The sequence below is a fragment of the Oculina patagonica genome, chromosome 2, assembly GCF_052425735.1.
Source record: "Oculina patagonica isolate OP01 chromosome 2, crgOcupat, whole genome shotgun sequence".
Lineage (NCBI taxonomy): Eukaryota > Metazoa > Cnidaria > Anthozoa > Scleractinia > Oculinidae > Oculina > Oculina patagonica.
Window position 1 is genome coordinate 26,852,282 of NC_135759.1, and position 25,876 is coordinate 26,878,157.

The 25,876-nt window shown below is 41.5% G+C and overlaps 1 protein-coding gene across 1 annotated transcript in view; it reads right to left on the reverse strand.

The window, feature by feature from the left end:
- The window catches only part of LOC144643842 (scavenger receptor cysteine-rich domain-containing protein DMBT1-like), a 38,268-nt gene extending 12,460 nt beyond the window's left edge, over positions 1–25,808 (reverse strand). The window contains exons 1-6 of the mRNA XM_078503222.1: positions 25,723–25,808; positions 23,577–23,668; positions 20,373–20,729; positions 18,978–19,316; positions 16,731–17,084; positions 15,642–15,995 (exon numbers count right to left, since the gene is read on the reverse strand). Coding sequence (XP_078359348.1) covers positions 15,642–15,995; positions 16,731–17,084; positions 18,978–19,316; positions 20,373–20,729; positions 23,577–23,634 — 1,462 coding nt within the window. The 5' untranslated portion in view covers positions 23,635–23,668; positions 25,723–25,808. The remainder of the gene's footprint in view (positions 1–15,641; positions 15,996–16,730; positions 17,085–18,977; positions 19,317–20,372; positions 20,730–23,576; positions 23,669–25,722) is intronic.
- Positions 25,809–25,876: the final 68 nt, after the last annotated feature.

Here is a 25,876-nt window from a genome sequence, read left to right on the forward strand (position 1 = left end):
AACGACGACTGCATGTCAGAAAAACTGAACACTTTAAGGCCCTCACTAAATGCGACCATCCATCAGCTATTGTTGATCACATAAAAACCACAGGCCATAACATCAAATGGGATCATTTTGAAATCCTTGCGTCAGGCAAAACTGACCTCCACTGCAAGATTAAGGAGACCTTATACATTCAAGAACTACAACCTTCTTTAAATGCCAATGTCGGCAGTGAGAGGTTGTTACTTTATTAACTGAAATGTAAATATTAAGTTACTGCTGAAGATCAATTGTCTCAGTCTAGGTACCAGACCCCTTTCATAACAATATAAAAATAGTTACCAAAATTTTAACGGTCATACCGTTTGAAAATGTATGTAGCTTAGCATACGAAACGTCAAGTTTATAAAAATGCGATTTTTCATAATGTTTATCACCGCTCTTTGTGTTATATTTTTAATCAACATACAACGTCTCTTATTTTGAGACAGCGTCCCCCAAAACCATATAAACTCTTAGATTTTTATGATTTTTGTGATATTCTTTAAAATGGGCAAACATAGTGATTTTCATCGTAGTTTCTTTCAAATAATGGGTCTTTGGTAGAATTTTACAGCTGTCGCAAAACGGATAAAAATTTTAAGAGTTTATATGGTTTTGGGGGACGCTGGCTTACAATTAGAGACGTTTGTATGGATTTTTAACCATGTGTCAAGGCCCATAACTTCGTCTCTGTTCATCCTGAAAGCATGAAACTTGGTCAAATGACCAATCTAACCTGGATCTTTCCTTTGATTGTGTCAGATTATCGATTACTTAAAATTTAAAACTCGCCTCAGTTCCCTACGCAACCTCGGAACAATTCCCGCGCCGGTGGGAGCTATTGTTCTTGTTCTATTGTTTCGAGGTTGTTTGTTGACTTTGTTGTTTTTTGTTTTACCTCATTTACAATCCCCAGTTGGAAATCGTGGTACAATCATTTTCATTTCAGCACTAAAGGTCGTGACACACTAGGCGACACGTCGCTGCGACATGTTGCTGCGACATGTCGCCTCGTGTGACGTGCGACAAACTATGTCGCTGCGACAGAATTTTGTCGCCGCGACGTGTCGCACGAATTCAAACTGGTTTAATTTCGTGCGACACATCGCGGCGACAAAATGAGCGATAGCAGCGTTGTCGCAGCGTGTGCACACGTCTGCGACAAATCGCTGCGACAAAATATAAATTACCAATGAATTGGAAAACAAGTTAGCATTCCCACTCTTCCAGATTCTCTGTTTGTGCACCGAACAAACGACTTGTCGCAGCGACTTTTTTTGAAGCAGTACATCAAGTGACCACTGAGTGGCGTCCAGAAGCAAGCACGCTCGGTTGTTCATACCGCCGCAACGCTTCAAAATTTAGCAGTATCTACCGTAATGATGTCATAAATTATAGTACACTTAACAAAATAACTCGATTATGATTGGACGAGACCACTGAGTACCAAAGTTGACAAGAAGAGAGTCTTCCGAAATGGTCTAAAAGTTTTTCAAAAACGTCTTAAGATGGCCCCAAGACTTACCAAGAATCCCGAAGTTGACCCGAAGTCTTTCGAAGATATAATTATGATGTTGGCGTGAGGACTTATGAAGCTAGGTTTCTGGAGTTTACACCCGAAGTAGTCTAAAGACGAACCGAGGAGTTATAAAGTTTACCGTTCCGAATGGTCATAATTTACTGTACAAAAATGTGCTCGTCATTTTGTACTATAATTTTTAAATAGAGGCTGGTGTAATTTTGCTTGAGAACTTTTAAAAGATCACTTGCACCTATTAATCACGAATTGTGCGTGAAGGTTGTGCGATTTCCTTTACTAATTTCAAGAAAAATAAGAAACGTATTTCCCCGGCGTATCCAATCAAACAAAATCAAACCAAAAATCAATCGAACCCAATTGAACATCAATCGTTCGATTGGGTTCGGTAATCGAACAAAATGGAACATCTATTTTGCTGTGAGTTCGATTATTTGAACCAATCGAACACAATCGAACTGTAAATCACGCAGGACCAATCAGGGGGACGGTGCACCGTACAAAATGTCCGAAGTTAAGATTACCAAACGTTCGATTGGATATGCTGGGCATTTCAAATTACATGAAAACAAGAACGAGTATAGGTGGTTTTCACTGTCTCGCCACTGTCACGCCGCGAAAAATTAAATCCAAAACTATTGAGGCAAAAAATCAAGAATATTACAGATTGTAGAAAACTACTATATAAACTACTTGTCCAATTCTCAGGTCTGTACGTTTTTCCGTACTCGAGTTATCCATCAAAATGTTTCACGAAAATTTGGAGAGCACAGTATGGAAACGCCATGCTGGAGCCCGTGGGGGAACAGACCCAATGACATGATGTTCCGCCAGGACAGCGAGGCAGTAACGCATCAACCCATCTCTCGTCAAGTTGTCACCTCGAGATCAGCACGACAGAACACCGCAGATCGAGGAGCGGGAAGGACGCCGGGGTGCGATCTCCGGTGGTCGGAATCGGAATCGCACCAGCAACGGTCACACCACCGGCACAATGGTAGCACCCGGGCCAGAGCGGTGAGTCGCACTGACGTTCGAGCGCACACTCAGAGACCGTATTGTAATGGAGGGGTCTGACCAGACTGAGACATGATCCAGGTCACTTCGAGTCACCCTCACTGCCGACATGGAGAGGGCGGGGCCCTCTGCAGTGGAGTGCCGCGCAGAATGATCCCATGAGGGCGTGGGCGATGGATGTCGAGTGGGCCGCGGGCCGCGATCGTCAGTCCCAGAGCGAGAGACAGACGGAGACGGAGGCGGGACGGGAGGAGAGGGGGGGATCGAGGGACGAGAGGCAAACAGGAGGCGAGTGATGGAGTCGAGACCGAAGGACCAGGATGACATCTGGCGTCGACAGGGGTGTCTGGCGGCGTCGCGGCGGAAGCCGAGGGTACATTGCAGCAGAGCCGAGAAGGAGGAGGGAGGAGCGACACAGTGGTGCGAGAGGAGGGGTCCACTGGTGCGGGTCCCGAGGGAGGGTGCCCAGGCAGGCTTCGTCTCAAGTGCGAACGTGTGCCACTGGAACGCTCATTAGGTGCGTACTGGTGGGTGTCTCCACTCTCTCCTCTCACAGCGATGGCCAGACAGAGTCATGACGTGATGGAACCATGTTCGGCCCAACTTCGCCCTGTTCTCCGCGTCGCTGTCGACCTCACCGAGTTCCTGTGGTGGATCAGATTCATTGCCCGTCTCAGTCCCGCGCACCTCGACGGCCTCATCGCCACGTCTTACCTCGTGATCCACACCCAGACCCAGAACCTCCAGACTTCGCTGCGACAGACAGACCTCGTCGAACATTCAACTCTCCACACTGGTCCCATGTGTTGTGGCGTCAGAGCTGCTCTGCGCCAGAGACATCCGCTGAGTACTGCCGGAGAGCGGGAGACCCGCTCAGACCACACACACAAAACACACACACACACACACACACACACACACACAACACACACACACACACACACACACACACACACACACCCCGGAGAGAGAGCGACACACACAGACACGGAGAGGGAGCGCGTAGCTCGCATGTCCGTCCAACACTCAGTTGACTGCCCGAACTGCGCAGGCGAGCCACGCCCCGGGGCACCACAGACACAGTGGCGGCCCCGCACAAATGGGTGCCAGCCGACCGTCATCGCCACTAGAGGCCCAAGAGCCAGACGAGGGGCCTCCCCAGGGGAGGCACGCACGAGGCCGGGAGACGAACGAACGAAGACGGACGAAGGAAGGCTCTCCCTCTCACTCCCTCACCTTACGTCAAGCAAACACCGTCCAGCGTCACAGGGTGCTCAGAGGGCAGACGGAGAGGACACACCCCCGCGCACACCGCAGCGGTCGCAGATCCATGGACAGGTACCGCGGGACGATCGAGGGAGACAGGAGTCTGGGGCGGACTAGTGTGAAGAATATGTGGTCACGTGATGCCGTCAGCTGGAACTGTGCCGAGACAAGTGCAGAGACCAAGCAAGGACAGGAACGAGGCCCAGGGCGGACAGCACGACCAGAGGCGGACGGGAGAAGAGGAGCACGAGAGAAGAGGAGGAGGAGAGGAGGAGGAGGAGGAGGAGGGAGGAGAGGAGGAGGAGGAGGAGGAGGAGGAGGAGGAGGAGGAGGAGGAGGAGAGAACGGCCACCAGAGAGTCGACACAAGGCACCCCCCCCGACCCCGACGGAATACCACTACGAACTTCGCCGTAACTCCCCCCAAAACCCCCCAAAGGAGACGCGGTCCCGCACACCAATGCCCCCGTCACCAAGCAGCCTACTGAGATGCCCCACTCCGTCAACCCGCTCAGCACGGCCGCAAGCCCCGAGCACGGCCCAGCAGAACCTGAGGGTTTCCTAGTTCGACCGTTCTGATGTGTTGCGGTTTCGGTTCTGTTTCTGATGCATTCTCGTAGTGCCCAAAATGTTGTAGATGTTGTTGAGAGCCTTCAAGCCTCAGTCTGAAGCGAAGAGAGGAGGAGGAGGAGGAGGAAGAGCAGATGGTACACTCTAGGGAGGTATGTCTAGCTAGTCATAAAGGTGAGCTGTCACAAAGCAGGCAAGGAAATAAATCAAAGAGTAACTGCAGAGGTAGAAGAAGGAAAGAAGGTAAATCTCAAAGGGAGAGGGAAGAGAGCTTCATACCCTTGATATAAATGTGTCGTTATCATGCAATGTGATGCTCCTGCACAATAGTGAGTAGGGATGTACCGTAATTACGATGCGCTGATGAGGAGATTTATGTAGTCATTGTGTGTGCTCTAGAGAGAGGGGCCAAGGAGAAAGAGAGTGTGAGCAAAACGGAGTGTGAAAATAGAGCGAAGGGGGTGCACCAGAGGAAGGGAGATCGAGGAGTCTGGGGACAGTGGGAATGGGAAAGATGCTCGCGGAGGTAGTTGGGACTGGAGTATGTTCTGTTCAGTTTGTGTCCGACGAGTGTAAGTGAGATGTCTGGGAAGAGTATCGGCGAATGAAAGTTATGGGGCCAAGGGCAGAGTGACAGTCGGTCACATCAGGAGCACGGAAAAGGATGGGGTGCCCAAACTGACCAGAGAGGAAGATTAATTTCCTGTACCACAAAAGTGTCTAAGGGTGATCTTAATGTGGTCGTGACAGAATGTAGCCTACGAAAAGGCTTCGTAGCGCCGACGCCGCAGGCTAAGAACTTGTTACATCTTGCGTACGTGGGTTGCATTCATTTTTTTATGTAAAATAGAAGTTATAGGAGGAAGTTCCAGATCCCACTCAGAAAGTCATAGCTGACAACGGGAGCGAAGAGAGGCGGCGACGAGGTAATATACTATACGTGTTACCTACACCGTACATCACACTCTGCATATCGAGAAGAGGGTCGGGAGAAAAGACGCCGTGTACTACTGAAAGCTGTCAATCGTTGATTCTCCTACTGGCTCCAAAACGCACGCTAAATGAATAAAGGAATAGCCGGTCGAGAAGAAATACAGGCACGATGGAGAGAGAAGGACTGCGCGGAAGGAGTTTTACGATAAGTCCCGATTTGATAATACATCTCGTGATTCCCTGCGCCTGGTACGTCGATATTAAAAGGGAAAGAGTTATAAAACAAATCAAGGATAAAATACCATGATTCTCTTTGATTGTCGATGGGCAATCTTAATTTACTCGCAGATTGCTCGAAGTCACGTGGAAACAACGGAACGTGTTTGAGACTGAGTTGGTGTATTGTAACTGTAAGATGGATTTACGGGTCTCCACTGTGAAAACGTGAGTAAAATAGAATAATGTTACAATTATGGGATTTGTTTAGTCCAATACACGCAATGTTCAAGGGTGATACACTCTGATCTACTCAATAACATACACAATCAGTCTTGTGTCGCAAAACCCACACCCCCCCCCCCCCAACCCCACCATCCCTAGCCAGTGTTGGTCAATTCAGGTACTGAAATAAAGGGGGGAAAGAGGGGAAGGGATATTGATTTTTTAAACGAGCTAGGATCTGAAGTGGTTGCAAAAGAAATAAATGATTAAAGGACCTAAGCACTAGATAGTAACTGCTTATTGAGAAAGCCTGACAGTGTTCAAATATTGTGCTCAAATTGATCGAATGGATGAAACGCATCGTCGAGTGACAAAAAGAGATAAGATAAGAATACAAGAGTAAGTCGGCAACTAATAAAGAAAAATGCGTGATGACATTGCGTTGATTGCGTTATGGTCGAGAAGAGAGGAGAGAGCGAAGGGGTAAAAAAGTAGGAAGGCGACAAAAAAATAGCAAATATGACAAATAAACCCGTCACTACTCAAAAGGTACCTAGATAGAAAAGGAAATGAGACTCGGAATAGTAAAGTAGTAAGATAGTGACGAAATTAAAAAATTTTAAAGCGTCAGAATCAAGAAGAACAGAAAAACACCGTTTTAATATAAAATAGGCGTTTAAAATTAATGAGCAAGTTACTCTCACTTAAATATATACTTACACACAAAGATCATAACTAAAAGCAACAGTTTTTGTTTTTTAAAATAACGATGCAGTAAAAATTAAATACAAAAATTATACTCTAAAACGCTCACAGATTTTAAAAATGTGTACCGGTCAATCTACTAGCTTGAACAATCAAAAAATGATACCAAGAGATAACAAACAAGCTTGAGAACAAAGGAAAACGTCAATGGTTGTATGGTAACCTTGTGAAAAGTGACGGTAAAAAATTAAAATTGAATAAGTGTATTGGTAAAAAGATGCCTAAAATTTTTCAAAACAACCACCCTTCGGTAAAAAAAATACTCGAGCCTCTAACTTGAGTCAAGTTTTTTTTTTACCGTTTGGCCACCCAACGCAAGGAATGCATTGCAGTTACTTCAAATATGAATGCAGCGGTGAAGGAACTGAAACTTGCGACTGCGACTAAATTGCGTGTCCGTTTGCCACCCAACGCAGTTGTACGCAAGTTCACTTGCGACTACTTGCGTCCACTTGCGCTGCCGTTTTGCCAGGGCTTAACGCTCTTTTATAAAGAAAGAAAGTATGAGCGGTTTGTATTTTTTTTCTCAGCGACATTTAACCCGTGTCAGAGTTCTCCGTGTGAAAATGGCGGTAAATGTCAGTAATGATTCTATCTCTGTGCCTGCCCCAAAGGACTCACGGGTCGACGATGTGAAGAACCGATCATAGAGGTAAAATGAATTGATACTAATGTTACGTCAGCAACGTAAAGGTACTGTCTTTAAAAAAGTAAAACACCGTTCTCAAAGAAGAGTTACTGGACTTATATCTAGGGGTAAAGTGGAAAAGTGAAGGAGCAAATAACTAATAAAAGAATAAGACCTAAAAATGTAAATTCTATCACAGCTTCATCAAATCGGACGCATCAGTTTTCTCCGACATATAAATGGAAAAAAAGATGTAAGTTTTCAGAAAAACCTTCATCAGGTTAAGAGAACACATCCAGTTTTTACGTGGCTCAAAGGCGCGCGCTACGATTTTGTGCTTGACGTCATTACTGGCGCGTGGCCTAAAATGGCGCTAGCAACTCTAAACAGAACCGAAAAAGAGTTCCATGGTGGTGTCTGATTTTAGCCGTTTGTACAATTAGGGAAATTGTTGATTTACTGTGATTAAGGGTTTTTCCTCTTTTCGACTGGTTATTTAAGTGCTAGAGAAAAAGCGAGCAAAATCAGAATTTTTTTGCCGTTTACCGTTTGCCCTAAACGTCATGCTTAACCTCTCTAACGCCGCCTTTTCCCGCCTTGCTAGTTTGTCTTGGTTGTCAGGGAGAGAGATCGAAGCGAGAGAAAAATTGCGACAGTAAGACTAACGGAAAGCAATTTAGAAAAAATTACTAAGATAAGGACGCCAAAAAGACAAAACAATTAACGAAGACAGCTCAAACAGTTCTTAGCGACTACCTGAAAGAGAAGAAGTTAATTTAAGCGAACCTCAAGAGGAAAACTTATTTTCGCCGAAGCTTGGAAGGCAGCCGGAACTTCTATTCCAAGTGACATTGAACAGCATCAGATTTGGACTTAACAGACACTTAAAAACTACTCAAGGCTTCGATATTATAAACGACCCGGAATTTACCGAGGCTAACAAAGTTTTTAGCATGAAGTGTGTTGAGTTGAAACGACAAGAACTCGCCAAAGTTGAACACACGCCGCCGATATGCGGAGAAGATCTTAAGCTGTACGGAAGCGGCGTATTCGACGTTAACAGTCTTGAAGCTGCAAAGAAAGTCTTTTTCGAGGTGATGCTGTACATTTACCTGTTAAAAATTTTATAAATTACTTTCATGAGTTTTGAAAAGTTTTCAAGCCAGTGTGTGGTTGTTGTTAAAGTTGATTACAAACGTGTCTTAAAGTGGTTTTCTTGTGTCACCATCAAAAGAAATAGTGTGATGTGCTGGGCATAACAAATCTAAAAAACAATATAGACGTCGAGATAGCGAATCAAGGCCTCGGTTTGTATTATCCGCCTCAGCCTTCGGATCGGCAGATAATACAAACCTCGGCCTGATAGTTCTCGCTATCATGCTCAACCCACCAATACTTGTCAATTTTTCGTTAAGGCCGCTATTACGTGACGTCAATCGTCAATAATAGAAACGTCTTCCAAGTTTGGTCGGCGCTAGCCGGTTAGAGGATAATCAGGAATTAAACCAACAAAAATGAAAAAATTGGATAAAAAGTGGTAAGAAATGCAGTCAGTAAAAAAAAAAACACCATTAAAACAACGCAATCAATACTTCGTCCTCAGGGGACGAGCTCGAATTAAACCGTTTAGCAAGTTGCAAAGTTGCATCAGACTCTAACCCAAGGAGAACTACAGTAGTGTTTACTCAGCAACACGGGAGACATGCCCCCAGACTGATGTACACTCTGATCTCTAATAAGAAAATCCCGTCGAGATAAATGGAGAAGTTCACTCTAGAATGGCCTTCTACACCAATAAATAGTACAAAATATTCACCAAATTCAGCTTCCAACGAGCGCTAAAACCCTACGAAATGGCCCAAAATCAGAATAAACATGGAGCGATAATGTATGCGTGTCGTCAGAGCTCAGCTGAAGTTTGTCGAGACAAATTTTTCCTTCGTAGTGGATTTTGTTTGTCAAAATGCCTGTTTGTGCAGGCCCAGAGCAATAAGTGACTCCACCAATAAAAGAAAATGCCAAGAATGGAAGAAGGGAGGAAAGAAACATTCCGCCAAAAAGGACACAAATGTTGCGTGTTCCGAACATTGACCGAAGACTGCTTCGAATCAAGTAATATTATGGAGCTGGGTAAACAGGCATTGACAAACAGAAGCTACTTCAAAGAAAAAGGAGTTCGAGTATTAAATTTTCCCACCAAACTTCAAGGTGAGCTGACGTCACGAAATACCAGCTCCAAGATGGCGGCGTTTATTCTCGAGGTTTGGGCCACTTCAGGGAAGGATTTCGTAGGGTTTTAGCGTCGTTGGAAGGAAATGGTAATAGCAACCTGTAAACCTTTATAGGCGTTAAGAAAAAAGATGGCAGAGGAACTTAAAAAAATATGAGGGTTTACATAAATGTATGAAAATATAGCACGCACGCCAGATAAATCCAAACAAAAGACATCTAAGACTCCCTTTACTTGTTACTGCCAGTTCTTAGCACGTGTGTTCTATCGGTGCTGTTGTTTTTGATCTTCCGAATCCGAAGGCTCCTAGACCACAACCCAGTAACACAGAGACGAAGCAATTACTTACAAGTGACCGTAATGATGAAGAAGGAGCCAACCAGTCAAGATGTGACTAAGCACAGGAACAGCTGAACGTAAAGCAAAAGATAAAAAAAAAAAAAAAAAAAAAAAAAAAAAAAAAAAAAAAAAAAAAAAACAAAAAAATAATACAGGGTGACCCCTCAGTCGCAGGACTGGTGTCAAGGGGGCCCTGTATATAAAAAAATAAATTAAAATAAAAGAGCGTATGTATAAAAATAACTATAAAAAACTAACTACGTAAAAAGATATCGTAAAATGCTAAGAACTTAAAAAATTAAAAAAAATAGTGTTCTCAAAAAAATAATACGAATAAAATTCTAAAACTAAGATAAAAAGCAAAACCTGGAAACGTTTGTTGTAAAGTCTAATCTTAATGTCTAGTGAATAAAAATTGGTTGTCGTTCTGTCTTCGTAGCATGAAATAGTTTAAAATAAGAAGGAACCCCGACCAAGCACTTGTAAGTAAAGGAGTGAGTGCAAGAATAGGCGGCAGTTCTCGAGTATTTTCGATGAACAGTCTCCCCACCTCTGCCGTCAATTGAGAGTACACAAAACAGATGGCAAGTTCGTGAATAGTTGATGAACAGCAACAGCGGGGAGATGGAAATGTCTGCCCGCGCGCACCGTAGGAAAGAAGAAATAAGAAAATCATAAACGCTTTATAAAACCGCTTTTGTAACGCCGTTACTAAAGTGAATAAGCTACTAATACAGATTGAGTTCAAGTTTGTTGGTACAAAAGGTTTTAAAATGACCAAGTCGTGAGTAAAAAGAGTTGTGAAAATCGGCTCTGAGCGCCCACTAGCTTGTACGCGTCAAACATGCATACCGCGCCCGTTTTTTTTTTTTCTTTCACCGCCGTGACAGCGGGTGAGAGTTTGAATATCAGCAGAAATGAGTTGCGGCTCTTTCTTGCCCGACTCTATCTCAAGATTATGTTACTTGTCTTTCCTTTTTAAAAAAGTGTTATGACCTACTTATAACGGTCAAGTGAGCTTTTTATCCACCTAAATGCCGAACGTGTTAGTTGAAGGTTAAGAAAAATTAGGTACGAATAAACAAGAAGAGAAAGAAAGAGCGGAAGGAGTCAGGACAGAGAGAGGGCCAACATAACTCCAGATCAAGACACGAGAGTGAAGAGAAAATAAGACGGAAAATGGACAGAAATGGACAAAATCAGTACAAAAAGTACAATGCAATTTTATTTCGAATTATCAAAAGAAATATCACAACATAAAACGAAAGAAACATATGACGAAATGATTCATCGTGCGAATCCGCTAAAAATGATACAGAGCACGAGTGTAATCGTAAAAATAAAGTTAATGTATGTAATGTAAGCGAAAAGGAAAAGTAGAGAGTACGGATTACATGCCACAGAGGGTAGTTTTAATGAACGTTATAAATACAGGAAATGTTTAAATTACTATTTAACTCACACGTTGAGTATATATCGAAGACCGGGAAGAGGTGAGGTTGAAGTGAGAATAAAAAAGTTAAAAAAAAGGAGAATATGTAGTTGAAAGTCGTGGAATGGAAAATGTAGAGGATATAGTATTAAGTGGTGTTTCAAGCATCTAATAAAAAAAAGTAACAATGGCTTTGTAGTTACTTCTAATTTGTTTTCTCTAACAGTATCAACTATACACGAAATACGGCTGCTTCCATTCCGGTACTAGAGCACTTCCAACTATCGCTCAACTTTCTTTCTCTTTCAAGGCAAGGGCTGGTTTCCGCCTGAGGTATAAGGTGAAGAAACAAAGATTCTCAAAGGGGCTATGTCGCGGTTACAGGTGGTTAAAAAGAAAAAATGTGAGAATAAAAATATAGTCATTTAAATATGAAAGAGATAAAATGTACGAACGTCGTGCCTGGTATGGTGGAAAATGGATGAACTAGAAAAATGACCAATGGAAAAAAATGATGGAAAGTAGCGGAGACGTCGAGAGTGACCATACAAGTTGACAAGAACCTGATAAGGAGAGGGAGTAGTTCAACGAGTGAACGGACGACCGCGAAGGGGAGTATATCAAAACAGAAAATGGACGAACGATTACCAATCAAAAAGACAAAGAAACAAACAACCTAGTCAAATGGTTTAACGTTTAAAAACTGAAAAACAACAGACTCAACAAAATGCACAACAACAGCGCGCGCAAAATGACGCGTACTGTCCAATACACAGGATGACGCGTGAACTGTCCATTACACTGTCCAATTACAAGATGACGACACTGTCATTAGTGCTCATCGGGCTGTGATAACCAATCACCGATCGAGAATTGATAGTTTTATAGTACAAGAACTTTCTGATTAGTATGAAACAATTACTGTGAACAGTGGAGGATTTAAGGAAGGTGAACAATAAGCCACGGGAAGTGCGGGCCACTAAATGTGGTAACTACTCATGATAGACAGTCTTAATTTAATGAAAGCGACTCTGGTGTGCTACATGGAACCCACCCTAAATGTATAGCTGTCTCCTCCCCCAGGCGTCCCTCTGGTTGGAGCGCGGTGACGTGGAATTTGCACCGCGCTCAACGAAGGAGGCGGTGACGTTGTATTGTGGGTTTACTCGCAAAGTCAGACGCCGCCCGCGTTTCGCCGCCCTACCATCAAGTCCAGCGCCCCTGTTTCCCGCCTCCACCGACAGAATTTAACGGCGCCTAGTGACGAGGAAATAAATATGAAATACTCATTTGAGTGAGCTATCTAATTGTTTTTCTATTGTGATGGTGAAGACTCTGTAAAAATATAAACCAAAGAGTTTATCAATGACTTTATGTCGATATTCTAACAGTTCGAACTAACAGTTACTTTAGCATTTTCTTCAGTTTTAGTTAATTTGCCTCCATTCCGTCATCAGCTCTAAGCACTGTGCCAAACTTTTGATTGACCCGTCTCCAAGCTCATCTATTTCAGTCCCGCCAATGCTTCCTTTATCTTCTTTCCAAGGGCTGTTTTTCACTCACACTCCGGAGTTTTATGATGAAGAAACGAACTGTCATCTGCAAATTCTTCCACAAAGACATCCTCACCCTGAAATCACTGACGTTATCCAGCACGTCACGATCTCTAACCAGCACCAGCATACTCCAGCTCGGAAAGACGTCTGCGCTCGTGCCTCGTGAAGATATCTCACGGGGGAAAACCCGAGATGGTAGTGGAACACAGATGTACGAGGCCGACTAAAAAGAGCGAGAAAACATAAGTCACAGTTCCTCAAAGAAATAGCTGAAACAAAATGTATGCGTGGCCACCAAGTCTCCGCACAAATGCTATAACGAAAAAGGAAAGTTCGTGAGACAAATAAGAGGGAGTAAAGTATTGAATTGGCTGAAACTCGAGGAGGGGCCACCGTCGAATAAATCACAAGAGATATAATGGGTGTGGTGGAAAACGTATCGAGACACAAGTAAAAGTCGGCAAGAAATAAAGATGTTTTAAAAAACGGAAAACAGGTATACTAACTTTAGCCGACACTGTAACCCCTTCGTGTCCCAGCTAACAAACGGAAACAGATAAGTCCCCTGGTCAAACTCAATGAAATTCCAATTCGTATCTGTTCCCATCAAAGTAAACAAGATTGGAACTTCCATTTCTGCCACCAAACAAAACAGTACAGCCAATCAAATCGCCCGTTCAGCCAGGCACTGAAATAAAAGAGATGAAATATAAATAACGAGAACGAAAGTAAATCGAGAGAGGGTACTAGTTTGGAGTAAATGGAGTACCCTATTTAGACCGGGGGGGGGGGGGGGGTTTGAGGCCGTGATGAATTTGAACTTTATCACTTTTAAGATTAAACCAAGCCCTTCCAAACTTTCTGAGTTTTCCTAAAATTACTGGCAACAATTGGTAGGGTTGGATGATGTGTCAGGAATTGACATCACCAAGGCAACGGATTGACTGGATTTTCCCAAATTGTAATTTTGGTGTTTCTGTAATAAAAATCAACTTAAATGGAATTTTTACATTTTACGAGTTTAAAGCACATTTATATTTTGAATATTGAGAGATTGGGTGGTTCGTTGGAAAAATAAATCCAAGATGGCGGATCCAAGATGGTGGCGTTTTGACATCATTATGTAATTGTCACGTGATGTGACGTCACCATCCCACGTGACGTTTACCAAAAGAAAGACTTTGGACTTACAATACATCCTATAAGTTTCATGGTGATTGTTTGTGGAAGTTACATAGAGGGGGGTCTCGAAGCCTCCCCGGTTGAGAAGGTCCAAAAAGCCCGAATAGAGTTTAACTAGTCTCTGTTGATAGAAATAAAATTGGTAAAATTTTCCTCGGTAAATGTTTTCAAACAACGGAGATCAATTAAACAATGAAAAATGAAAATCAAATTTTGAAAATTTTAACCAAAGAAAAATTTAAACACAAACGAAAAAAATTTCTCTTCCTTCAAAGTCTTATAAATTAAGGGAAAATAAAATAAAAAGATAAACAAGGCCAACACGTTTACCAGACTTCAATTTTATGATTCTGTTAGCTGTAACAGCGTGAAGATGTCGCCTTTATTGTATCACACATTGTTACGCCATCCTCGGCGAAGAATGAGATGGTAATTCTTTCTCGCCACTCCACTTCCAGACTTCTACATTCCTCTGCTTAGAATGAGAACTAAGATAAAGGAATAGGCCCTCTGTAAACCACTTTATTAATGGAGCTTCTAAAAAAGATTGATATTATTAGGGTGACCCTATTCAGCGGAATGGTAGTTTGTTACGGTTAGCTGTTTTGTGTTGGGAATATGCGGGTGCTAACCACAATAAGGAACCGAAGCAAACGGGTAAAATGTGTATCCGCCATCGGAAGGGTCACCCAAAAAAGATATGAGTGTAAGTAATCGAATGATTGGTTTGTACTTGTGATGATGGATAACCTGTGACACCCAACAATCGGAGCCCGAACGTAATAAGGAAAGAACGCGATGTAAGTTTACATTGACTCACTGTGTATTGGTTGTGAATAGTTACATTGGTTGGTTTGCGACACTGAAAAGTAAGTAACAAAATGGAAAATAACGATTGGCACAGCTAAGGGAAACCGAAACGTGTTGACATGAAAGTAGTTAGTGGCTATGTAGTTATTTTTCCAACTGTTTGGACTCCAACATGGCGGCCGGAAATCGTTGAAAACATCTGGCATTAAATTGTGCTACAAAAAGCGGTCAGAACACCCTCATGAACAAGTAAACATTTACATAAGAACTTCTCGCAAAATCTCAACTGTTCAGATTGTATGAAAATCGCAGGATGAGGCATTTTTTTAAGAGAACGTGATAGCCTTTGGCGGCCACCTTTGATCTCGTGTGGCGTGAAACTCCGAAATTGAAAATGCTTTATCTAAAAGACGGCAAATGCTTTCGAACTTTAAACCTTCAACAAGATATATATTAAGGACGTCTAATAGCCAGTTCAAAATTTTGCAGTGCTCGCAAAATTAGGCTTCTGCTCGGAATGCTCGCAAAATTTTAGTGGGTGCTCAAGTACTCGCATGCCCGACTAACTTTTGTCAATGCTCGTGCACGCAAAGAAAAACGAAACGCTGTACCCGCTTGCTCACAAAGACCATTTGATACCCCTAATTTTGAAAGACATTTCTATTATTATCCCTCCCTCCCTTCCTCCTTCCTTCCTTCCTTCCTTCCTTCCTTCCTTCCTTCCTTACTCACTAAATTTAAATCAGCGAATGCACCTATTGTTTCTGCTATATATAATGAACGTGTTAAATTATCGTTTTTATAGGTTTAAACTTGGAGTCAGTCACCTACGTTTATGGAAGCATGTAATATGTTTGTATTTAACGAACGAACAAACGAACGAGAAACAAAAATAAACTGATAACTTACCATTGGTTTGGGGAACATCGGTTTTACAAACAACACTGAAACCAGAGTGATAAGAAATTAAATCCTTTGTGAAGCGAGGTTCGCGATGACTGCAATTCAGTAAATTTGTCTCGTTTCCAAGACAGTGTAGCTCATAACTGTCAAAATACTGGGGCCCAGTTCCCGGGCCAAACACGTGAGCAGCAGTAGCGAAGACACTGTCGGTAAAGTTCAACTGTCTGCATATTACACGAGTTATTCTAGGATCAATGGCCTTTTGAGGCCTGTTGTAGATCGTTCCCCAAACACCATTGAATCGAAGCTCCACTCTACCAGCGTGAGGGACTGGGGCACCACTCAGCCTCATTTCAAATCCTAGGCACATATAAACAGAATTACCATCACTTTGAGCGGACACCGTGAGATATTATTTAGTAAAGTTGTGACTTTATGTATTGTTGTAAATAAAAACCCACCGATCTACTTAGCTATGGTAATAACACGCCCCTCTGATACTGTTCAGTTATATTGCTGTCTTCGCTTCAACATGCCAAACGGTCAGACTATAAAAAATCTCCTGGCTGACAAAATATGTACCTTTGCGCATTCTCTTTGACTGGTCTTGGGTTTTTAATTCCAAGTCTCGATGCTTCATGACGACGTCACCGCGCTCTCCAAGCTAATCCTCCGTAAGAATAGAGATGGCTTTACAATACCTTGAAAACTTAACGCAGCCAACAGGCACATAGAAAGCCTTATTGTTGGGAAAATCAACCCGGCACTTACAACAAATTGTGTATCGGCCAGGTTTTAAGTATTTCTGTACGTTTTTATGAACGCTTTTAGGGTTTTTATGCTTTAACTGAAGAATTATGGGTAAATGTACCAGTCGCCATCTTCTTTTCTTACGGCCGGATTGTGAAGTCAAAGAAAAAAGATTTCGCATTGTGTGTATTGGCAATACGCAGTCAAAAACTTAGATGCACGTATATACATCTAAATTCACGCAAAATAGACCGCCTCTACGTTCTTACGACATTATCTCCCATCAAGCTTTGAAAAAACAAACACGATGGCGTGGGAGAAATTTGACAACAATAATACATTTACCTAAATCAGCCATTCTGTCTTTGCACACAACATTCGCACAACGTCTATATACTTGTCTATATGAACGAACAGTATAGAAATCTCTTGAGTAAGTAAAAAAATTCCATGCACACTGGTTCAAAGATGATTCATTCCCATAACACCTGAAGTTCGTAAACCAATGTGGAACAGCAGCGGAGCAGAATACTCCATAGCCTGAGAAGGATGCTGTGGAATATCCCAGCTGTCTGCAGACAACTTTTGCATCATTTATGTCCCAGTTGTTATAGTCAATCGTGCCCCATTTTCCAGCGTAATAAACCTCCACTCGTCCGATATTTGTTGAGTGCGAACCACGTAGTCTAACTGAAATTCCTAGAAAGAAAATATAGCATTGAAAATATCGTGAAAATGATAAAACGTTTTGATGTTTTAATATTCAGAAATAACCGCCCTTGAGCGTGATCTCCAGCGGAAAATAAAACCAATATTGCATAAAAATGTATAGATTTTACAAGTTCAGCAGAAGCAAACATGAAAGTACAAACTAAGGGCTGTAGAGCGATCTATAACTATTATTATTATATTTATTATATAAGTACTGAGATTTACTCATTACAAACGCCTTTGTGGCGGATTGAGATTGCTTTTTGAAGAGCAACGAAGGAACATTTCCTGTCAACTTACTTAAGGTAAGTTTTTCTGACTTTCCGTGAATAGAATCGATATTAATTACCTAAATAAAACATCAATTTTGTTTGCGGAAAGTAAAAAAAAAATACTTCAACTCTGATTCATTTGTTCATTCAGTCGAATTCAGCTACGGGCAGCTACTCGGCTGCCGAAAGCATGGTCTTGAAGTAGATGGAACCATCTTGACGGCACGGGATCGCCCGCTGTGTTCCCGCAAGCGAAAAAACGTTTTCCGACGGTAATTGAAAGAGCTACTGTTGTTTAACGATGGTATGTCTGTTTTTGTAGGTAATTTCTCATAGCCAGAATGTTTATCCTTAAACATTTCCCTAGGTTCTCTTTCTCGTATGCCTTCAATTATGCAAGGTTTTCCTGTCGCTAGCATTGCAGAAGTGCCAGGTGAGGTAGGCTTGTACCGAAAGTGCTCGTAAAAAAACCATTAAATGCTAAAAGAAGTACTCGTTTTTTGGCAAAAAAGTGCTAAAATAATGTTAATTTTTTAAAAAGTGCTCGTGGGTTTCATAATAATGCTCACTTTTTTCCGATTTTTTTAAACATAGAATATTACATTTTTCAGATTTTCAGTTAGATTTTTTAACAATAAAATATAACGATCAATGTTTGATGTCAGAGTACGCTCTCGAACTATCTCTGCCTTGGCTGGCTGACTTCCATTGTTCCTTGATGACAACGTGGATGACGTCATCTTGGAAGGAGTGCGATGGACTGGGTTTCTAGAAGGCAATCACTGACGTATCAAACCGATCAAACCTATTCCCCAGGCCTCCTCGGCTCCTTTGACTAAAATGAGGGCATAATGCATCTTTGGACGCCATAAATGAAGTCAGATTGTGCTTTTTAACACAAAATTATACAAATAATCAGTCGAAAATCCAAAATAATGCTAGCAGTGCTTTTTTGGATAAAATGTAAAAAAAAAAAAAAATGCTCACGAAGCCAAATAATGCCAAAAAAAGTGCTAGCACTTTCGGTACAAGCCTAAGGTGAGGTAGCATTACGTTAAGTGTGGTAAAATGGCAGCTTTATATATTGACAGAATAACGCGATAGAAGTGAGTAACAAGACAGTGTTAATTTTTTTTGTTGTATAACCGCTTGGATTTTGAGCATTGCTATCTGCGCATGCAATTTTAATGATAATGAATCGCTCACTATTAAAATTCAATGTTTCCGTGTCCATTCGGGAGAACCATTTTTCCCCGGCCCAAGAATGAAGTTTTACTCGCTCACAAGGTTTGAAATTCTTTATTTCGAATTTTAGCTAAAACTTCGATTTCGACTCAATCAGAGTAAGCTCGCTCAATTTGGTTCGGCAATTCGAATTTTCGTTCGAAAAAACAGCACAAAGGATCCAATAGCTTAGAATGTGAAAATAAAATACCACTATACCACCAAGTTGATTAAGGTAACAGACAGACGAATAGTTTTGCTTAGTGAAGCATAAGTGAAGACTTTTTCCTCGTGAGGAAATAAGAGACATCTGCATGCAGGCTCAGTATAGCGTGACATTACATACACTAAACAAACATAAATGGGAGCGAATTTCACACATTACCATTTGAAAAGGATGCATTCTTGCAAATAACACTGGCAACGCCCCAACGGCTTTGCAATTGAGATTTGTTTCCAATCACATCATGAGAGCAACTCATCAAATTGTTCTCGTTTCCAGAACATTGAAGGTTAGTGAGCCACACTGGACCGCTGACCGGACCATAAATGACGTTCGTCAAAGCTGCTTCTGCACCAGCTTGGTAACCAAGCTGTCGACAAGCTACTGTTGCGGCATTAATATCCCAGTTTTTTCGGCTGATTGCTCCCCAGATCCCTTGGTACAACACCTCCACTCGACCAGCGTTAGGAACTGAGGATCCTTGAAGCCGAATTGCAATATCTAAGGAAGGGACAAGAAAACAAACTATCAGAATATCTAGTATATTGAGTACAGCTAGAAATTGAAACTGATGCACGTGTGCGCAGAGATATGAAATTTATCTACGAGAGTTCAACTCAAAGAGAAACTTCTTGACTCCAAACAGCAGTACACACGGAGTAAACAACGTTTCGATGTCGTGATGACATCATTTTCAAGTGACAATAAAATAACAGTTGAAAGTAACCGTCATTTTCTTGTCACCTGAAAATAATGTCATGACGACATTGAAACGTTGTGTAAATTAATGTCGCTCATTTTTATTCTGAAACACATGTTGACAACACGAATCTTTTTGGAGACATTGTTTAATTACTTCCGGAGGTTTTCGCTACTTTATAGACACAGCTTAGAAGACTTCTTTTACTGCGCAGCGAATGAGTGAGATATCAATTTTCAAACGAAAAGATAAATTTCATATCTCCAAGCAACCATGTATTTTTCTGTTTATTGCTGCCGCAGCGAGTGAGCCTGAAGCGAACGAGCGAGGCAGCTCTCTAATCGGCAAAGGATTACTTTATGTGGCCCGCAATCGCTTTTCTTACGAAACGCAAGGAATTGTGTTCGTGCAAGAGAGGATCCACATTCACAGGGAATCCTGTAAACAACGCCATCTTGCTTAGTGGAATCAACAGCGTCTTTCGGCCGTACTAGGTGAATGTGGCAAAGTTTACATCGGTGAGACGGGAAGACCTATGCAAGACAGGATCAAAGAGCACGACCGGGACATCCGACTCTCCCGTACCCAGACCTCCGCCGAAGATTTCCGAAGATTGCCAAAGATTGCTGAGGAAGATCCGAAGATGTTTTGACTTAATATCGAATAACTTTGTCTCATTCAGCATTGAAATAGGGCAAACTTGTCAGGAAACGTTTCGAAATCGATATCTTCACATGTGAAAGATATCATATCTTTTACAGTGTAAAGATGTGATTTTTCGCAGCGAGAGAAATCCTGGTAATTCACTCTAGTTTATATAATAAATAGAAAAAATGCATTTTATACGAGGCACTTACCGCTTTCACCAGGATTGGAATAGCCTGTCTTACAAATCACTCCCACTTCATAGCTGCTAACCACTCTACTACTGACCCAATCACTATACCGACATTGTTGTATGGTCTTCTCACTACCCGTACATTTTACATTATTTATTAGGACTGGTCCCGAACCGTCTCCAAACGGTGAATAACTCAAAGCTGTACTGGCTCCTGGAAAGCCAAGCTGCCTGCATACCACGTTAGCCTCTTTTTGACTCCATTCGCAAGGTTGGTTACATGGCAGTTTCAAAACCCGTCCCCAAACTCCATGAGAAAAGACTTCAACGCGGCCAGCGTAAGACGCGTTATGGCCAGTAAGACGGATCTTCGTATCTGAAGAAGTAAAGTTGGTACTTGTCATTAGTACAAAGTTTACCTCAAGGTTTATGTCTGTTCCTCTATGTCAGAAGGTTATTAATTTCCTTTTTTTCTGTTTACGTATATCAAACAAGAGACAACTGATTTTATCATAACAGAATTATACTTTGCGCTCTTACTAGCTTTACATATCTCTTGTACACCAATGAATAACTTGAACAACAACTTTCGTGTTCTTTTTGAGTGACCCGGGGACCGTTTAAAATATAACTTATGTTTTACAACTAGAAAGTTTTTACAACCTTAATTAGCAAAGTTCCGCTGCATAACATTGTTAAAAAGGGCCGGATTGATTTTCTTAAAGTTGTCCTACACCGAGAAATAAATCGTGTTTAAGATATTACTAAAAATAGCCCAAAATGACAAAAAATTTAATTTTCAAAAGGTTATATCATTTAAATGGTTAGACATATTACATTTTTTTCCATTTGTAGCTGACTTGTGGCAAGTCCTTTGAGAAAACTTTATTAGTTATCCCATAGTAATAAAAATAAATTTTGTCGTCAATTTGGTGATGTCGCTTTCCCGCCAAAAATGTCGAAATCTGAAAAAACTAATACCATAGGATTGCAGCAAATCAAAAGTTCTATAATGGTGTAAAGTTTCAGATTAATTGCATAAAAGCTCTAAAAGTTATAACTACCCCGACACTTTTGCGGTCTTATATATGCCCACTGTGAATTTTTCACAGCCCTACTTTACCGCCAGTGCCTCCTTCTCGAGCTGAGAATATCTGCTTTTTGGTAGAGTTAGTTTTCTGCTAGCGTAGTGTACAGGTCTGTACAGGCCAATCGTCTTGCTTTTGTTCCAACACCGCTCCGACACCAACAGGCGAGGCATCTGTAGTGACACCGGTCTCTGCTCCTTGCTTAAAGAATGTCATAACTGGTGCCTGCGTCAGCTGCATTTGTACTGCTTGGAAAGGATTCTCTTCAGCAGTGCCTTTTTCCATTTGGCATGTGATTTGGTCAGATCCCACAGTGGACTGCAAATGATCGCGAAGTTTGGGATAAACTTGAACAATATTGTTCCAAAACAAGGAAGCTTCGCAAATCTGATTGGATTGGCCTTTTGCTTGCACAATAACTTCAAAAATTTGTCACCACAATGAGATAGTTGAAATCCCTTGTCAGTAACACGTTACCAAGGTACTCCATGCTACTCATACCTATCTGGCACTTTCGTAGTTCAGTGTTAAACCACTCTGTTATAATTTCTTCATCACTTGAATCAGCCTTCCATCATGCTCTTCTTCAGAAGCGCCAGCTGCACGGAATATTGAATATAGTGAGCACCAGAGCAATCTTTGATCACCTGGCAGATGAGTTGTTGGAATTTTTTCAGTGGCCATATTGACACAAAATAACAAATGTTTGTCTCCGGAGCAAGCTCTACTTGATGAAATGCCATGTTCAAATCTAAATTGGAGAATACTTTTGCCCCTGAAACTTTCAGTGGTAGGTACAGGGTGTTTCTCACTCAGTATTGTTCGATTGGCCTGCCTTATGTCTAAGCATATGCACACAAGCGGGTTAATCCAACTTGTTGGCCCATCAACGTTTTTTATCACATCAAGTAGTTCAAGTTCCTCTAGTTGTGTTTGTTGTTCGTTGCTGATCATGAACGGAATTCTTCGCATGGCTTGAGCAACCGGGGTGACCCTTTCGTCCTTATGCAGTTTTAGTTGAAAAATTTTCAATTTCTCAAGGCCAGTAAACACTTGTGGGTACTTTGCCTTTAGGGCAGCCTTCTTAAGAGTGACGTTTTTAAGATTCACAAGCATTTACAGATACAGCTTCTTTGAGGACACTTAATTCTTCAGAAGAGCTTCTGCCCACTAACGTGTCTGCGGTGCCCGAATTAATAAGAACTCAGTTTTCAACGACGTATGTGTATCAGGTACACAAATATTTAAAATGCATTTTATACTAAGCTTGAAAGGCTCCTGAGCATAAATTAAGCATAAATGTTCCTGTCAGTGTCCAACGCTAGCCTCCTTTTGGACACTTGCTCATGTAGCACCTGAGTCTATGATGACATTGACAGGTTCACTTTCAATCATAAGAGCTAAAGTGTTTGACTCACCCTCTGAAGCGCTGAAGACATAGAATCCGTCAACCTTATTGACTTCGCTTCCTTCCTCGTCACCTTGGTCAGGTTGGTCGCCTATGTTTCGTACACCTTCTCGTTTTCCTCCGGATTTGCATCTTCCCTTGTACTGTTTATCCTGTTTCGTGTGACAACAGACCTTTATGTGCCCACGATTTCTACATTTGCAGCAAGTATGTTTACGAGAACCCTGAAATTCTTTTCCAATGTGATTCGGCTTATCGCATATATGCATCTTCAACATTTGCCCTGCCATGGCTGCTTGGTCTTCGCTCCTTTGTCGCCCTTACTTCGGTCTTCTCAGGTACAATGAGAACCGTGGTATCCTATGGCGGACGGCATAGCCCGTGATTCGAGGGATGTGACTCCTCTCCTTTGTGAATAACACTGCCAGAACATTCGGCAAATCCATTACAGTCTCCGTACTTTGTTCCTCATCTTTATTAAGTATAAAATTTGCTGCGACAATGGCTGCAAGGACAGCCTCTTCGTCGTCCGCCACATTTGTTGCGCAATGTTTACTCTTACCAGAACCGCGCATATCATCTCGACTTCATGGGCGTTTTTTTTAATGCAGGCAGTCCGAATTATTCCTAGCATGCTGTACCAACCATTCTTATTCCAGAATTGTGGGTAAAAAAATGTGCCCTAACTATCTAACTAACTATTGTAACAAAAAAAAACTTAACTCACCCCTGGCAGAGTAGAATAGCACAAGCCTCATAAACGTCAATGCTGACAAAGAGATCATTTTATTTAATTGTGAACTGCTGTGCAGGTTCTATCTAAATTGAGAAACATAGATATCGAATAAACGTCTATACATTAACATAATACCGTAAACAATACTTCCTAGTTACGGTTTACTATTGAACGAAGCGCAGTACATTTCTCAATTTTCGAAACTTAGAATTGTTGTGCAGACTTCGAGGAAAAATTAACTTGTATGTTTCAGATGAACAATCGACGAATTTTTATTTACTTCCTTAAAAATATATTTTTGGGATAATCTTTGCAAAAAAAATTGCCAAACAATTGCTTTTGTTTTTTTTTCAATGTCTTCAGGGCTCAGAACATCTGTACTATAGTTATACCCAAGCAGCGTTCATGGGTTAGTCTTAAGTTTACAAACGAAAAACCAATCAGAATGCGTCAATTCTCTTCGCACGCGCGAGATGAACATAAATATGCAAAACAAAGCGTGAAGGGAAGGGAAAAAATAAAAACAACATGTCAAGAAATTACATATCACCAATGTTAGCAGAAATAAAGCTGGAATTGTTCGGCGTCAAGCATCCTTACTTCATTTTATTTTCCTTAACACCGAGATGCCGTGCAAAATATAAACAAATAAAGGAACAACTAGACACAGGGCTGTCATGAACTAATTATTATTCAATTATTCAAATGCTTATCAGAACTAACTGTAGTTTAATAACTGAATTGGTGTGACCGCAAAGACGACCAAAAGCACTAAAAATAGTTAGGTATGACGTCACGTGACTTGAGACCAACTAAAGTTAAACTTTAGTTACGTCGTAGATGCTAGGCTACTAACTATAGTTTAGACGGGGATAACTATAGTTAGCTATTTCGGTCGATGTAACCGCTTCTCTGTTCACTCTAACTATAGTTAGAAAATTTACGCCTCGGTGATCCAAAACAATACAGACTGGACTGGAGGAAGGGGAATGGGACGAAGGAAATGTTTTAAATAACTTGCCACTTGAAGGATTAAAATTATGTGCGTTATACGCCTTTTCCATGTGTTTAACTCAACAATAAATCATCGCTTAGACCACAGTGCCAAAATAGAATTGCTGCTCAGTTAGAAATGGCCAGTACGAGATATAAATGAAAGAGTCACGTTATATTTTATTGGTTTTATAAGTAGAACGAAAACAACTCTGATATCTCTACCTTCAAGTTTCAAAATCGATCAAAGTGCCTTTGACCTTTAATACTGACGGCCAAATATCGTATATCGCATGTCACCCTTCAACATAACGCACTTCTTGTTGAACAGCAACAAAAGGAAATATAAACACATCAGGCTTTCTTGTCAGCCAAAAGAGTGGTTAAACATTAAACACCCGGTTTCAAGCTACTCAGTAGCTTCTTGTTTAATTTAATACCTGAAACCATGCAACTCATTCTTTTGACGTCGTTACGTGCGTTACAAAACGTCTCGCTTCATTTTGCGAGAATATAAAATCCTGTCACGCTAAGCTTCAAAGTCAAATTTTAAGTCGCCAAATCAAGACAGTCCACGACCCACGACAGTTAGGGTCGTGGGTGGAAGTCGTGGGTCGTGGGTGTGGGTAAAGTCGTTGGTGTGGGTAAAAGTCGTGGGCAACAAAAAAGTCATAAAAAATACTGAACAAACATTTGTGAGGAAATAGTTCGTGTATAGCTAGTCTGGCGCAGAGTTTCGACCCGCCTCAGAGGTCTTTCTGCTTAGCAAACTTGTTGGGGTGTCCGTAATACCAGGAACACCACAAAACACACTGGAACACCGGAAAAATGATTTGAATAAATTAAAATAAACGTTAAAAATTAAAATAAGGTAAAGATTGATTGCTCACAACTGGATTAAAACTAAAGACTTTGGATGATATCAACGAAAAATTCCGTAGTCGTCCGAAAACTTCCAAGAGTTACCCGAACATAACCCAACATTTTGAGAAAGCTGCCGAGCATTTCCGAAGTCCCGTGACGCTCGTCGGTTTTCATTCCAGTGACGGGGAGAACATGGGCAAACATTATGTATTTTGTCTGGATACAAATGTTTCTATCATAAAGACGGGCACAGGATTCGTTACCCGTCTAGATGAGTTACCTTTCGTAATGCGTCACTCAGTCCGCAGCCCGTAGCCCGTGTTTCACTCCTAAGTCCGTGAGGTGAAAAAAACAAACAAACTAAACACTCAATTCAAATAGTAGCAATATACTAGCCTGTGTACAGCCGTCTCCCTCCCTGTTCCCGATTTTTT